This window comes from Grampus griseus (assembly GCF_964374135.1).
Source record: "Grampus griseus genome assembly, chromosome: 16".
NCBI lineage: Eukaryota > Metazoa > Chordata > Mammalia > Artiodactyla > Delphinidae > Grampus > Grampus griseus.
In genome coordinates this window covers 26,393,792-26,405,070 of record NC_139010.1, presented here as the reverse complement: position 1 = coordinate 26,405,070, position 11,279 = coordinate 26,393,792, and the positions used below count along the sequence as shown (strand labels likewise).

At 49.3% G+C, this 11,279-nt stretch overlaps 1 protein-coding gene across 1 annotated transcript; it reads right to left on the bottom strand.

The window, feature by feature from the left end:
* Positions 1-6,469: 6,469 nt before the first annotated feature.
* On the bottom strand, positions 6,470-8,598 carry DDIT4 (DNA damage inducible transcript 4). Its single transcript, XM_082673491.1, has 3 exons — positions 8,482-8,598; positions 8,102-8,357; positions 6,470-7,829 (listed from the first exon to the last, which is right to left on the bottom strand). The coding sequence occupies exons 2-3, from the start codon at positions 8,295-8,297 to the stop codon at positions 7,336-7,338; spliced, it is 690 nt and encodes a 229-aa protein (XP_082529617.1). The 5' UTR covers positions 8,298-8,357; positions 8,482-8,598; the 3' UTR covers positions 6,470-7,335.
* Positions 8,599-11,279: the final 2,681 nt, after the last annotated feature.

Below are 11,279 nucleotides of genomic sequence, written 5' to 3'. Positions count from 1 at the left end.
GGATTTGAAAAACATGTACTTAAAAAACAGTTTTATTGATATAATTTACATACCATAAATTTCACCTATTAAATTATATTAATTTTATTATATTAATTATTATATTACTAATTATATAACAGTTATTATATTAATGGTTTTTAGTATATTCACAGAGTTCTGCAACTCTGTGAATATACTAATTTAGAATATTATCATCACCCCAAAAAGAAACTCTATACCTATTAGCATTCACCCCCAACTCCTCCCAGTCCCCCAGGCCTAAGCAACTAATCTTTCTATTTCTATGATTTGCTTATTCTGGACATTTCATATCCATGGAATCATACAATATATGGTCTTTTGTGATTTGCTTCTTTCAATTAGCATAACGTTTTTGAGGCCCATCAAATGTGGTAGCATGGATTATTACTTCATTTCTTTTTATTGAAAAATAATATTCTGTTATATGGGTATATCGTGTTTTGTTTATCCATTCATCTGTTGATGGACATTTGGGTTGTTTCCACTTCGATATTATGAATAATGCTGCTATGAAAATTCATGTATAAGTTTTTGTGTGGACATATGTTTTCATTTCTCTTGGGTATATACTGAGAAGTGGAATTGCTGGGTCATATGGTAACTGCATGTTTAACATTATGAGGAACTACCAAACCATTTTCCAAAATGGCTCTACCATTTTACAATCCCTCCAGCAATGTATGAGGGTGCCAGTTTTTCCACATCCTTGCCAATACTTGTTCTTATCCACCTCTTTGATTATAGCCACTCTGGTAGTATGAAATGGTATCCCACTGTAGCGCTGATTTACATTTCCCTACTGACCAGTAATGTTAAACATCTTTTCATAAATGCTTATAGGGCGTTCGTATATCTTTAAAAAAATTTTTTTCCCACAAGTTTTTTTGGTTGTTTGTTTTTGTTTTTGCTGCATTGGGTCTTCATCACTGCGAGTGGGCTTTCTCTAGTTGTGGTGAGCCGGGGCTACTCTTCCTTGCGGTGCATGGGCTTCTCATTGCGGTGGCTTCTCTTGTTGCAGAGCATGGGCTGTAGGGTGCGTGGGCTTCAGTAGTTGTGGTGTGTGGGCTCAGTAGTTGTGGCTCACAGGCTTAGTTGTTCAGAGGCATGTGGGATCTTCCCAGACCAGGGATCGAACCCCTGTCCACTGCATTGGCAGGCAGATTCTTAACCACTCTGCCACCAGGGAAGTCCCTGTATATCTTCTTCGAAGAAATGTCTATTCAGATCTTTTGCTCATTTTTTAATTAAGATGCAAGAGTTCTTTATGTATGCTAGGTGAAAATCACTTATCTTATATATGATTTGCAAAATATTTTCTCCCAGTCTGTGAGCTGTCTTCTTACTTTCTTGATTATGTCCTTTGGAGCAAAAATGTTTTAAAATTTTATAAAGTCCAACTTGTTGATCTTCTTTTAAACTTGTCTTTTTGGTGTCATATCTAAGAAATCATTGCCTAATCCAAGATCATGAATATTTACTCCTATATTTTCTTCTAAGAGTTTTTATAGTTTAGTTCTTCCATTTAGGACTGTGATCCACTTAAATTTTTGTATATATATACTTAAAAAAAATTCTGGTATTAAGATATAATTTACATTCAATAAAATTCACCATTTGAAGTATACAGTTTAATTTGTTTTATCTTATATACTTTTAATCCTTCTGTATTGGGACTTCCCTGGTGGTCCAGTGGTAAAGAATCCGCCTTCGAATGCAGAGGACATAGGTTCGAGGAACTAAGATCCCACGTGCCGCCGGGCAACTAAGCCCACGTGCCACAACTACTGAGCTTGTGCACCTCAACTAGAGCCCGCCAGCCGCAAACTACAGAGCCCACGCACTCTGGAACCCGCGCACCACAACTACAGAGCCCAGGTGCCCTGGAGCCTGTGTGCCACAACTAGAGAAGAGAAAACCTGCACATCACAACTAGAGAGGAGCCCACACACCACAACGAAAGATCCCACATGCCTCAACGAAGATTCTGTGTGCTGCAACTAAGACCTGATCCAGCCAAAACTAAATAAAATAAAATTTTAAAAATCCTTCTATACTGTTAGATTTTTTTTTTCCCTGGGAAGTTAGGGATAGGGAAAATTGAATGTGTGCCCATTTTCTCTTTTTTCTTATGCCCCACAGTTTTGCTTGTAAATGTATGTGTGTGATTATGTGGGAGCATGTGTGAAAGAGAAAGAGAGAGAATTTTGATTTTGACATCAGCTTCTTATGGGTTCCCACTTTGGCTTTCTCTAGCAGCTCCATGGACCCATTTAATTATATATAGGTTGAATGAATGAATGCAGTAATCAAGTGACAGTCTATCAGTGTCTGCCCTCAGAGCCATTGGTACCACATGGCCACAGATGTTTCCATGCAGCTGCCCATTGTTGGGACTGAGATGGAGACTCCCCAGCTGGGCCCATGCGTGGACGTGTCTGGGTTTAATGGACTGTTTTCTAATTCGTGATTCCTTCATAAAGAGCCCCCTTTTCAGGATAATTACAGAGTCCTGTAATAATCTATTACTTAGGACTGGTTTCTGTTCCTCATGTTTTCGCAGCCTTCCACTGGGCTGCCCCAGCAGCATTGGCCACCTCCAGCAGTGAAAGCAGGGTGAGGCTGACCAGGACACCTTAACTGAGGAACCAGGAGAGCTCAGTGGATTGAGTGAAAGGCCCAGGAGGTAGGAGACCACACTTCCCATCTTAGCCCTGCAGCCCTGCTCACTGAGCCACTCTGAGCCTTCAAATTTCCTTCTGAACCATGAGGTAGAATTAAAGGAACCTTATCTAGGGTGCTTAATATACACTGGGCTTAGAAAAATACCACTTAGAAGTGAAGCAGTCTGAGCACATTAGCTCACAGTGATGTTTTTTACCAGAATTTATTAAGGTTACATATTGACGTGACTGTTGTCAAGATGATGACTTTTGAACGTTAGAGGAAAGGCGGACCAGAGGTGAGGCAGTCAAAGGTGGTCCCTATCACAGGGTGCCTGTTCCACCGCAGCCCAGGCCCCCCATCTCTTGCCCAGCCACTGGCTTCCTCTGCCAGTGGTGAACTCCAGTTATACCTTTATATATTGAATACATCATTTCCTCACTATTATCCCCATTTTACAGAAGAGAAACTGAAGGTGACTTGCTCAAGGTCATCAGCTAAGAAATGTCTGAGCCGGGATTTGAATCCAGATTTCACTAACTCTACTGCATGGTGGTCTTACGCATTAAGATACCACTTCCGTTCTAGGACCTCTATATTCCTCTAAACTAGGTGGCAGGCAGAGTAAAACAATGAAGTGTTTGTACCCTGCCCTCCTCTCTCCTTAGCCTAGAGTCTGAGGCTGGTGGGGGAATCTTGTGTTGTCTGAGCCCAGGGAGAGGGAGATGATCAGTCTGACAGCCAGGCTTGAAGGGAACCCAGGAGTGGGATACCAAACAAGTGCATACAATGAGATTGGAAAACTGCTGAATTTTCTACACTGCAATTGTGAAGGATGAGGCTGGGCGAGGGAGAGGGGAGTCATAAAAGGGCTGGAACTTGCTCTGGGCCTTAAAGGAAGGGAAGGGTTTTCAGGCAGAAGAGGGGGATCACATCCCTGGTGGAGGGTACTGGAATAAGCAGAGTCTGGGGCTAGAGGAGGGGGCAGGCCAGGGGAGTGGTAGAGAGTGGTAGAGGCTGTCAGCCTGGGTAGGGTGAATAGGGCCTGATACCAAAGGTCTTCAAAGGCAGGCAGTGGAATCTGATAATAGGGAGCTATGGTAGGTTCTCCAGTAGTATTCTGTTGGGGTGGGAAATAGAACTAAGGGAGGGAGGGACTCCTATACAAAGGGAGGGAATCAATACAAATTTTATAGGCTAAATAGAACGATTTCTGAAAGCATTTTCCAAAATTGGATTTTATGTGGAAGTCTCATATGCTTTATTAACTTTCAGTCTTAGCAACAAGGGAGCCTGTTCCATCTTCTCTTCAAAAGCCCAATACCTAGGACAAAGCTCCCTGCCACATCTTAGGAGACCTAAGAGCCCTAACCTGGGGCTCTTTCTGTCCTATTTGGGGGGATTTTCTAGGTCTTTCTGTCCTATTTGGGGGTATTTTCAAGCCCTATGAGGATGAGGAAAGGCAGTCTGGCCTCAGAAAAGGGCGTCTTAGCTGAGACTTCATGGGAGCCCAAGTTTTCCTCCAGCCTCGATCTGACCATCCAAGAGAAGGAACTTAGGAGCAGAAGCAAGAAGAACTACAGTTCTGCAGCCCATGGAACGAAAACCACAATCACAGAAAAATAGACAAAATGAAAAGGCAGAGGACAATGCCCCAGTTGAAGGAACAAGATAAAACACCAGAAAAACAACTAAATGAAGTGGAGATAGGCAACCTTCCAGAAAAAGAATTCAGAATAATGATAGTGAAGATGATCCAGGACCTCGGAAAAAGAATGGAGGATCGAGAAGATGCAAGAAATGTTTAACAAAGACCTAGAAGAATTAAAGAACAAACAGAGATGAACAGTACAATAACTGAAATGAAAAATAGACTAGAAGGAATCAATAGCAGAATAACTGAGGCAGAAGAACGGATAAGTGACCTGGAAGACAGAATGGTGGAATTCACTGCCGTGGGACAGAATAAAGAAAAAAGAATGAAAAGAAATGAAGATAGCCTAAGAGACCTCTGGGACAACATTAAATGCACCAACATTCGCATTATAGGGGTCCCAGAAGGAGGAGAGAGAGAGAAAGGACCTGAGAAAATGTTTGAAGACATTATAGTCAAAAACTTCCCTAACATGGGAAAGGAAATAGCCACCCAAGTCCAGAAAGCACAGAGAGTCCCAGGCAGGATAAACCCAAGGAGAAACACACCGAGACACATAGTAATCAAATTGACAAAAATTAAAGACAAAGAATAATTATTAAGAGAAGGAGCTGAGGGTGCCTGCTGCTTCCCGGTCTAGGAGAGGGTTAATGCTTACCTCCCCATCTAGCTCTTGCCTCCAAACACCAATGAGACTCTCTGTTCTGGAGCCAGACACGGCTTTTTGTTTTCCTCCTTGGGGGTCAGGGAAGCACAGCCATGAGCATTGGCCCTGATCTCAACTCCTGGGAAAGTGCCCCCAGATACCACCCAAGTGCTGAGCCTGCTTCACCCTCACCTCCACCCTGAGGGGCTGAGAGCGGGCAAGGTCAGCCATGGTCAGAAGAAGACCATCATTCAAGGGCTTGGGCCTCTGTTTACTAATCTGTAAAACTTCACTAACCCCCGCCCTACCCACCCCTCCCAGGGTAGCTATTAGGAGGATGTGCTAAGAAGTAAGGGCTCTTAAAACTACTCTGGCCACCCTCTTCCTTGTTACCACCATTTTCAAATCTAGTTCTAAACAGTTCATTCATTTTGGGGAACAAGTCATCTCTACCAAAGAGATGCGAGTCTTCTAAACCATCCCAAAGTTCAAGACCCTGTGTCAGGATCCTGGATGAAAATGCAGATTCCTGGGGCCCTGCCCCAGACACATGTGATCAGAATCTCCTCCAAGGCAGGGAGATATGTGTTTAATTCAGGCCCCAAGAGATTTGAGTATACAATCAAGTGGAAGAACTACTGTTTTAGAGTTGGGCAAACAAGGCCTGTCTGAGACCAGGAAGAGAAACAAGGGAGATAACAACCCTCCAGAGGCTGGTGTGGGAGGACTGGCCGAGAGTCACTGGGAGGGAGGAGTGGGAAGGGCCTTGGCCTTCATCTGGCCCAATCCCAATTTCACCGATAATGAAATTGGGGCCCAGAGAGTGCGATGAGTCCAGGTCACCGAGAACATTCATGAAGACAGGCCTGTAGTCTCCGGGCTCTTGAAGCCCTCACCACACCTCCTACATATGTTGTGTGTTTTGCTCCTGCCTGGAGGTCATGCCCCTCTCCGAGCCCTAGGTTCTGTGTCTAGTCAGAGGCTTGAACCAAGTTAAGTCTTTTTCAAACTCCGTTTCTTAATGCTCCTGCTCCCTAGCCTTTTCATATCCAGAGATAAAATGTGTGATTTTCACTGCAGAACAAATAGAACTGTGCCTTTTTTCACAAGGAAAAAAGCCTCTTGCCGTCCTTTAAGTGCCTGGAAGGACCTTGGGCTCAGGAGTCCTTTGTACCAGGCCCTTCTAACCCAGGGCAGCCAGGTGAGCTCTTTCTACTGAGACTGTGGCTCTGAGAGGTCTGACTCACTCCCTATCTTCCAGGGCTTTCCAGTGCTTTCCCTTGGTAGCCTCAGCCAGCAGAGCCAAGGGAGGCTGCGTTTTTGACACAGATGGCACTCAGTCTACATACCTCCATGACCAAGCTGGCAGGCAGCCCCAGAAAGGGACAGAGAAACACACAGCTGCACCAGAGTGTGATGAAACCCACCTTTTCCAGCGCCCACCCCCCTCCCTTTTATTTCATGGCACTGATGAGAGGCAACCGTTTTAACAAACATGATTTTTTTTTTATTAGAAAAGTAAAAAATATTGCATAGGTCTTAATACTTGAACATCAAGTGTATTCATGAACAGCGAGTATCTTCATGTAAACAGTTCTAGATGGAAGACCCAGATGGTACTCCTCTGAGGGAGGGGTTCCAGCCCCCACCCCAATCAGCCCCATCCCCTCACAGTTCAACCCTTCACTACACATCCAGGGATGGGCCACACGCAGCTCCCAGGTGTATTTTTTCTTCAAGTGTCAAAGATCCCCAAGTGATCCCAACACCCACCCCTTCCTCCTCTTACATTCATGCGTCTGTAAGATAGCTGCCTAGAACAGGTCAGTAGTGAAGCTCCAATCAAAAAAAAAAAAAAGATACAAAAACAACAAAGAACAAACATTTGGTCCCTTCAGACCATGAGATACACAAACCACCTCGATGACCTCCCCCCCCCCCACCAGAGCCGGCTACCGTGAGCACACATCCCTTGCAGATGCCAGTGCAGCCCAGCTGCTCTCGTGGCTCTGTCACACCACTGTTGTCTTAACTGTCAGTAACAATAAAAATAATAAGGTACATGCTACATACACATCCAGCCAGAAGCCTGGTTGGCCCCTAAGCCTTTGTTTCATGCTACAGTACTGAGGGGCAGCGTGTGAGCCCAAGTGGGAGCCACCTGTCCACACCTCAGTGAGCTTCCTAGGGAAACACCGTGTTCCCCTCACCTTGACCTTCCTCCCCACAGGTGGCTGTTGTCAGTTTTCTAACGACAGGCAGCAGTCCCTCAGCTTCTGCCTGCCAATGTCCACCCCAAAAGTTCAACTGTCTCTGTCATGGGGTCAGTATCGGCCCCCCAGACCCAAGTTCAACACTCCTCAATGAGCAGCTGCTCTGAGCTGTACAGCTTCTTTTTGATTACTCGGAAGCCTGTGCTCAGCGTCAGGGACTGGCTGAAGCCGGGGACGAAGGGAGAGTTGGCGGAGCTAAACAACCCCTGGATCTTGGGCCAGAGGCGTGAGTCCAGGCGCAGCACGAGGGTCAGCTGGAAGGTGGGCACAAGGCTGGGGTCGAGAGCCAGTTGACCCACGCTGTGGCAGCTCTTGCCCTGCTCTACGCAGACGTCTAGCAGCGCCCCCCGCAGCCCGCACGGCTCGCTGTAGGCCAGGCGCAGTAGTTCTTTGCCCACCTGGCTCACCAGCTGGCTGGGCATCAGCAGGCGTGCAGGGCGCCGCGAGCCCAGCCGTGCCTGGGCCAGGCTCTCCTGCAGCAGCTGCATCAGGTTGGCACACAGGTGCTCATCCTCGGGATCGCTGAGCAGCTCGAAGTCGGGCAGGGACACCCCATCCAGGTAAGAAGAGTCTGCAAGGGAAAGCACGTAGGGGAGGCAGTTAGAACAGCTCTGAACGGGGAGGTGCTGTTTCGCTAAGAAAGCAGCACTCCTTCCCACTCTGTGCCTCAGTTTCCGCCCCACTCTCGTACCCTATACCTCAATGCCCCTCCTCTGCCCGCCTCCTTCCACAATCCGGATTCTGATGGGATAGGAAGCCAAAGTGGCTTTGACTCCTTCCAGCGCGGTGCTTTCTCACCTCCCCGGCCCCTCTATTCGCGTCCGGCTCCCGCCCACGGCTTACCTTCCTCCGGCCCAAAGCCACTGTTGCTGCTGTCCAGGGACTCGCAGTCCGAGCTCTCCAGGCTCGCGCAGCGGCCGAGTGCCTCTTCTCGGGCCGCCGACCCCCAGGCTGAGCGTGGCGGCTGATCTGGGGTGGGAGTTCGGGACAAGGACGAGGACGAAGAGGACGACGAGAAGCGATCCCAAAGGCTAGGCATGGTGAGGACGGACGCCAGGACGTTTGCAGATGAGCTCAGGGTACTGGAGCGCAGAAGACGCTGTAAGACAAGAGCGGCGCGGGCCCGGCGTCAGTCTGGGGGCTGCTCCAGACTGAGAGCGCTAGGATCCCCACGGCTGAGGCCTCTCCGCGCAGCGACCAGCACACAGAGAAGGGACACTCACCAGCTACTGCGGTCAGCTAGAACTGGGACAAGTGCGTGCGCGAACTGGTGCCAACCCCCGAGCTCTGCCCGGACCTGTCCCTTCTCCCCACCCGCACCTCCCCCTCGGCCTGCCGCGGTCCCTAGTACCAGCGCAGAGAGACCTATAAGGACTAGTGAGAAGAGGCCACACCCCTTCCGCGCCGCGGCCCAATCCAGACCCGGGAGTGTGGCCCACCTCGACCAATGGGCTCTGGGCGCACGTTCGCAACGTTCTCTCCTGCCCGGTGACAGCCGCCTGGCCCCGCCCCCCTTGGGCCCCAGAAAGCACCCGGCCAAACCCGCGAGCCTCGGCCACGCCCCCTTTCTGGAAAGGGATCCGCGGCGGCTGCAGCTGCCAAGGTCCCCGAGGGCGGTCGCGGCAGGGGAGGATCTAGGAAAGACTTGTTTATTATAGGGTCGTATTGCTGGGGGAGGGGGTAGGCCGCGGCCGCTCGGGGGAAGAGGCAGGGGAACTTGAGGGGGGCAACAAGCAGGGAAGACGGTTGCCCTCAGCGTCTGAGAGCCTGCGAGCTCTGGGCACAATTGGGCGCACAAGTGGATGCCAGTGGGACGGCGGCGCGGGGAGCAGACGTTAATCCACCGGCCCTCGCGCACGTACCCCACGCTAACCCTTCCTTACGAAGGGTCGGGTTATGGGGGTGGGGTCCAAAGACTGGGCAGCTCCGGGCACCGTGCTCGCTCTTCCTGGCGGCCCCACCTGCCCGCCCGCTTGTTACTCTACAGCCCCAGGGGATGGATTAATTGGGGGGGTGGGGTCCGCTCCCAGCCTCCAGCTGCCTCCAAGGAGGGGGTTTGGGAAACGTGGTTAAAAGACTATGGATGGGCCCCGGTTCCTAGCGCTTGGTTCTGGAGCTGGGAGCCATATCAGAGGGACACACTGACCCACCCGCCGGCCCTAAGGACGGACAGAGGTGCGGCTGTGCCTCCCCCGCCCGCTGCGGCCGAGAGGCCCCGGGCGTCCGCCGGGTCCTAGCGCCCCTCTGCTCCAAAACGCTTTGTGTAAAAGAGCCGGAGAGTTGCATCAGGACCGAAGACCTAGATCTCCGGAAAAGCCCCGGAGTGAAATCGCTATCCCCTGTTTCGTCATTCAGGAGGGGCCACAGAAAATGTGACCCGACGGCGGTGCTCGAAGACTGACAGAGATTGCTGAAGGTGGGAAGGGGATCGGACGGATTCGACCTTTATTTATTTAAAGATATATCAATCTGGGTCACAGGATCCTGATGGAAGAGAGAACCAAACTTACATCAGACGCTCTCGTCCCTGGGAGGGCCAGAGCCTAACCAGATCAGACTGGCGGGCGTCTCCTCGGGGCAGACTTGCGCGTGACAGAAGACACTTGCCGCCGGAAGAGTCCGGCCGCTGCCATCCACACCCCCTCCCATTAAAAAAAAGAAAGAGGCTGGCCCGTGGGCCTTCTGGGCAAACCAAGACTTAGAACTGTGAACGACCAGAATCAAGCCCTGCACCCCGTCCCCTTTTTCCAGATGGGAGAACCATCTCTGCAGACAAATTTATGGATAAAAAATAAATTAGACGACTCAGATTAGGAGATATCTTAAAGACTGCTGCAGAATAGAATAGTCTGTTAGCTGCTGGGGCTTTCAAGGCCTGAACACTGGCCCTTTCTTCCTATCCTCCAAGCTCTAGTCACTTGCTGGGAACCTTAAAGACACCAGGTCTTGGCAATTCGGTGAAGTGCTTGGAGGACTGAGGGTAGATGACATCCTCTTGAAATCACCCTTTACTGAGGTGGGAAGGAAAGAGTTGGGGTGACCTGTATGGGTGTGTCTTTCTGTCCAGACTGAAGATCAGGGAATTAATCCATCAAGACCATTCTCTCCTCCCAGGCTGACTGGGCTGGGGACATCTGAGACAGCAGGATATAGACTTAGGGTGTTTTTCTTCTCTCTCTCTCCGCCGACCCCGCATGAAAAAAAAATTCAGAAAAATGTGGAACACTAATCTAAGAAAAATAGAGGTTTTTAAATAGAGGTTTCAGAAGCAAAAGAATCCAGTGCCATTTTGGAAAGGTCAGTTTACTAGGAATCATTCATTCATTCAATAAGTAGCCATCACGGAAGAAGTGTGCTAAGCAGCTTTTTTATTCACTGTCTCATTCTGTTAATAAAACAGCTTTTTATAATGGGGAAGGGCTATGTTCATGGGCACTGGGTAATTTTGTTTCTTTTCAAAAGAAATCCATTAATGTTGTTGTCTCATCATTTTCAGAAAAGGACAGGCAGTCTTAACCCTGGAGGTTTTTCCCAGAGGAGAGAGTGGGCTACAGGGTAAACAACCACCTGCTAGGAGGCCTGGCTGCAGGGGGATGAGGGTGGAGGGCTAAATGGCTTCCCGACTGAAACTCTTCACCCCTATGAAGGAGGGGGGCAAAGCCCCATACCATTGTCTGTCAGGAGAACCTCTGGGTCTAGAAGGGGAGTTTCCTGTTAGCCCCTCCGAGGAGCTAGGGTGGAGGGTCTTGGTTCATCCTGTGAGGTGAAGGGCAGGATCCCTTCCACATGGCTGGGGCTGGAAAGACATGGTTACCATCTCACACACCTCTCTCTGCATTGAAGATGGGATGGGGGGGTCCCAAAAGTGGTACTTGCAAGGAGCGGGCAGCTCCATCTCCTAGCCTCTGAGCCAGGCCTCTTCAAATCCTTCAAAGATCCTATGAACCCTGCATTTGCTTCTCTCCCCCTCAGGCTTAGGCTGGCTGCAGGTCAGGCTTGCCTGGACATGCTCCTGCCAGCA

Bases quoted from the DNA above. Each gene is read 5' to 3' on its own strand.
- DDIT4 (XM_082673491.1), bottom strand. From the start codon at position 8,297: ATGCCTAGCCTTTGGGATCGCTTCTCGTCGTCCTCTTCGTCCTCGTCC. The intron at 7,830-8,101 runs GTAAGCCGTGGG...TTTCCCTTGCAG, and splicing joins TGGCTTTGGGCCGGAGGAAG to ACTCTTCTTACCTGGATGGG.